Source organism: Lathyrus oleraceus, chromosome 6 (assembly GCF_024323335.1).
Source record: "Lathyrus oleraceus cultivar Zhongwan6 chromosome 6, CAAS_Psat_ZW6_1.0, whole genome shotgun sequence".
In the NCBI taxonomy this organism is placed as follows: Eukaryota; Viridiplantae; Streptophyta; class Magnoliopsida; order Fabales; family Fabaceae; genus Lathyrus; species Lathyrus oleraceus.
The window spans coordinates 49541243-49546326 of record NC_066584.1 but is presented as its reverse complement, the minus strand read 5'-3'; the positions used below and the strand labels follow the sequence as shown (position 1 = coordinate 49546326).

Below are 5084 nucleotides of genomic sequence, written 5' to 3'. Positions count from 1 at the left end.
CGCAGCCACCACAACAGTCTATAGCCCAAATGATTCAGACAATTCATGTCATCGTAGCCCCCCACCAATTACCATCCAAACATCGCATTGCCACAACTCCCAACCATTGTTTGACTATAGTACACCCCAGAAACCATTGATTCGTTTCCAAACCGATTCAATGTCCTAATTCGGCAAACCATATTGGGAACAAATGATGACACATCTATCAAATACCGTTGAACCTTCCACCGGACCTTCACACCAGCCACCATTGGATCATGTCAGCACTCAAAGACCCCAAACACCTCAGGAAAATCATGGGAGACTTCGAAGACATACTAACGCACCTGGATGTGGAACAGGGGTGCGTTTCAATCGGGCCGATAATTGAATTTCTTGTTAATTCCTTGTAATTTTTGATTTTTATATATATAATTTTTATTTTCAGTATTTTTTTATTTATATTTAAAATTAACATTTAAATTTTAAAAAAATACCGGTGCATGCGCCACATGCATTGACGCATGCACTATATAGTATATGCATGCGTCAATGCATGTGATGCATAGGTTGCCCACCATTGGGAACATGCGCCAAGGTCATTGACGTCTCTCTATAGCTTTATTGGATGCGTCAATTCAACTGATGTATCAGTTCTAAGAGGTGATTATTTTTAATTATTTTTATTGAAAAATAAATTATTTAGAGATTTAAATTAAAATTAATGATTATTTTTTAAAAAATAGAAAAAAGTGAATTAACAATTTTTTTTGAGTCAAAACAATATTTTAAAAATGCATTTATGAAATTAAAAAAAAAAATAGTGTTGTTAGTAGTGGTGGATGTAAGCTCCACGAGTGTTCCAAGAGGGGGAGAAATGAAAAGAACCTAAACAGATACAGCTGGGGTTTATGAATGAAAGAGGCCCTAACAGCCGCCACCGTAACCGTTTCTCGCCACCCTTACAACAACCGTGGTGGCTTTTCATGGCCTCAGCCCTCTTCACACCAAGTCAATGACCCTCTCTTTCATACCTTCAACACCATTCTTCTCAAAAACCTTAACCCGCCTCAAACCATTTCTCTCCCTTTTCTCCACACTCCCCCATAACAACAGCAACATAACTAATTCTCAATACGACACCGCCGGTAACAGCCGTTTACATTCCGCGGTTACCCAGCCCGAGTTACTCCTCCGAGTTCTCAACTCAGTTAAACACCGACCACTCGTCGCGCTTAGGTTCTTCCGTTGGGCGGAGAAGCAGCCTCACTTCAACCGATCTGGATCGGCTTATGTTGAGATTTTAGATATTCTCGCTAGAAATGGGTTTATGAGGAGTGCTTATTGGGTTATGGAGAAGGCGATTGAAGCTAAAATCGACGGTGTTGTTTTGGATGTTTTGGTTGGCGGCGGCGGAAGCGGCGAGGGTACGGGTTCTGAGGTAGTATCTGTTAAGCTTCTCGATTTATTACTTTGGGTTTTTGCGAAAAAATCAGTGTTGGAGAAGTGTTTGTTTATTTTTTATAAAATGATTCACAATGGATTGTTGCCTGATGTTAGGAATTGTAATAGGGTTCTTAAATTGCTTAGAGATAGGAGTATGGTGAATGAGGCTAAGGAAGTTTATAATGTTATGGTTGAGTGTGGAGTTAAGCCTACAATTGTTACTTATAATACTCTGTTGGATTCGTTTTGTAAACAAGGGGAAGTTGAACAAGCGATGGAGTTATTGTTTATGATGAGGAAAATTGGGTGTGATCCGAATGAGGTGAGTTATAATGTTTTGGTGAATGGTTTGTCGAGGAAAGGGGATTTTGACCGGGCGAAGGAGTTGACGAAGGAGATGTTGAAGTTAGGACTTAAGGTTTCGGCTTACACATATAACCCTTTGATTCGTGCGTATTGTAAGGAGGGGATGCTTGAGGAAGCTAGTGATCTCGAGGAGGAGATGTTGGGGAGAGGTGCTTTGCCTACGGTGGCGACGTACAATACAGTCATGTATGGTCTTTGCAGATTGGGAAGAGTGAGTGATGCAAGGCGGTTGTTAGATGTTATGGTAAGTAAGAATTTGATGCCTGACTTAGTTTCGTATAACACTCTAATTTATGGTTATAGCAGGTTGGGAAACTTAGGGGAGGCTTTTCTGTTGTTTGTTGAGTTAAGATACAAAAATCTTGTTCCAAGTGTTGTGACCTATAACACACTTATAGACGGTGTTTGCCGATTGGGGGACTTGGATATTGCCAAGCGGATGAAAGATGATATGATCAGACACGGACCTTTTCCTGATGTCTTCACTTTTACGATTCTTGTTAGGGGATTTTGTAAGATGGGGAACTTGCCAATGGCTAAGGAACTGTTTGATGAAATGCTGTGTAGGGGATTGCAGCCCGATCGTTATGCATACACGACTCGGATAGTTGGTGAACTCAAGCTCGGTGACCCTTCAAAGGCTTTTGGCATGCAGGAAGAAATGCTAGCCAAAGGCTTTCCACCTGATTTAATCACATATAACGTCTTCATTAATGGGCTCTATAAATTGGGAAATTTGGATGAAGCAAATGAACTCGTACAGAAAATGCTCCGCAATGGATTTGTTCCGGATCATGTGACATATACTAGCATCATCCATGCTCATTTGATGGCCGGGCATCTTCGAAAGGCTAGAGTGGTGTTCTATGATATGTTAAAGAAAGGGATATATCCTTCTGTTGTGACTTACACAGTTTTGATTCATTCATATGCTGTTAGGGGAAGGCTGGATCTTGCTATTATGTACTTCTTTGAGATGCAAGACAAGGGTGTTAATCCAAATGTGATCACATACAATGCTTTAATCAATGGACTTTGCAAAGAGAGAAAAATGGATCATGCATACAATTTTTTTGCCGAAATGGAATCAAAGGGTGTTTCTGCAAATAAGTATACATACACTATTTTGATAAATGAGAACTGCAACTTAGGCCATTGGCAGGAAGCTTTGAGACTGTACAAAGATATGCTAGATAAGGAAATTGAGCCCGATTCTTGCACACACAGTGCACTATTGAAGCATCTAAGCAAAGACTATAAATTGCATGCAGTTCAGCATCTTGAGAATGTAATTAGAGGGGGTGAATAAGCTTATGATGTAAAGATGAAGAAATGATTATTTGTTGTTTCCATTTTGGCATTCCCACATGGCAAATGAGTTAACACGATCCCTTCATTTGGATGGGTTTTGCCTCATAAAGGTTTAATTAAGCTTGTCATGATGTGACCGTCAGATCGTGTACATTTTTTTCTAAATCGGTAAGAATTCCTTATTTTCTAACATGCATGCATGATGATACCTCTGTGTTACTAACTAGTATGTTCCAGCCCTTTACACATATCCTAATTTGTTTCAGGATAAAGATGCCAATGGGTTGTTTCCAATAATTAAGATGGGCAAATTCCAACTATTTTTGAGGCTTTTCACATGAAAAATTCTGTGACCTGGTTATACCTGGAAGAGTGTAGACTTCATTAATTGATTTTCAAAGATATGGCACTTACACGTCAAAGGCAAGTGGTATACAGATGAAGCATAATTCTCTATCAAGATATTTCAAAGAACTCTATCACATAATCATACTCCATTTTTTATTCATTTTTCTTAGTCTTTTTAGTGGAGAGGAATTTTTTTGACAGTGGTGCTTATTCTTTGCATCATAATTGTGATTATTATTGTTAAGTCTAGTGGTACACATTTTTACACCACAACTTGTATACGGAATCGAAAATAAAAAGGTTTGATCTCTTCTGTACAACAGTACAAGGTGATCATTGAATGCAGAAAAACTTTCTCAGTATTGTATCCTGTTATTTACTTGCATTTTTTGTTAGTTAACATATTTTCACCAGTTACATGCTGCTACCCATACATTATCTGTATCTTAGGCCCCATTTGATTAGTGTTTTAAAATTTAGAAAAGAAAAAACACTTGTTTGATTTTTTGTAGAATCTTTTTCATGTTTTTGAATTTGTTTTCTGATCTGTTGATCCTGATTGATTAGCGTTTGAAATATTTAGTGTTTTCTTTAATTTGATCATAAATTATAAATGGCAATCTTGTAAGCATATGATGACAAAAGATATTGGGTTTGAAGAAACAGTGCTGAAGAGCAATTCGTTGATAGCAAGTATTTGTCTATCACCTAGGTTTATCCATTCTGTTTTCATTATCTAGCATCACTATTTCTCCTTTGATCATTCAGCTCTCTATTAGATTGGGCATAGTGCATGGTGGAAAGATAACAAATCAAGAGTCAGAAGAAAGAATAAAAAGAAACAAAAGGGTGTGTGTTTTCCAGTTTCATTTTCTGGACTCTGTTTTGTAGGGTGTCTAATTTGTGGTTGATGGCAACAAGTAATGCATGGTTGGCTTAAAATGCTTTTGGATCTTGTTATGAATTGGCCTAATTCTTTGGGATTTTATGTTTTCCTGCTTAAGTTGATGCGATGTGCTTGAAAATTTTACTTTACTCATGAGTGAGAATGCTATGCAATGTTTTTGTGGACATGCTAGGTAATACTCTGTATGCATATTGTGTATTCTAGGTTCCTTGATGGAGTGTTGTGTTGATGAGGCTATCAAGAGTCAGCATTTGTTTTCTTTTCTTTCTTTTGTCTCAGGAGATCACTTACTATGGGTTCACACAGGTCAAGAATAAATTCATTTGTGTTTGATGTAATAATATAATACAAAACAATAAATAATTTAATGAAAAAAAATAAAATTTAAATCATGTTATACATTTCAAAAAGTTTCTTTTTACACTGTACTTAAGTAGTATTTGCATTAATACAGTCGAAGTCAGGTAACAAATTTTTAAAACCATTTCTTAAAGAAATTCAACAAATCTATATATCTATAATAATCAGATACATTGGCTATTACACTAATAGCCTATTCTAATTTTCCAACACATCCTAATTTTCTTGGTTTTCCTATCTTTTTGCTCTCAATAGTATATTTTTATTATTAAAACTATAACAAACATGGTTTGTGGAGTGATAAGCGCATTTGTTCATATATTTCAAAAAAACATTGATAATTTTTTTTTAATATTTAGATCAA

General features: G+C 36.6%; 1 protein-coding gene across 1 annotated transcript; it reads left to right on the top strand.

Annotated features, from left to right (window-relative positions):
• Positions 1-816: 816 nt before the first annotated feature.
• Positions 817-3815, top strand: LOC127092417 (pentatricopeptide repeat-containing protein At1g22960, mitochondrial). Its single transcript, XM_051031283.1, has 2 exons — positions 817-3273; positions 3372-3815. Exon 1 carries the CDS (start codon positions 998-1000, stop codon positions 3101-3103), a length of 2106 nt encoding a protein of 701 aa, XP_050887240.1. The 5' UTR covers positions 817-997; the 3' UTR covers positions 3104-3273; positions 3372-3815.
• Positions 3816-5084: the final 1269 nt, after the last annotated feature.

What these genes read in the sequence shown, in the direction of transcription:
- LOC127092417 (XM_051031283.1), top strand. Translation starts at nt 998, where the DNA reads ATGACCCTCTCTTTCATACCTTCAACACCATTCTTCTCAAAAACCTTA.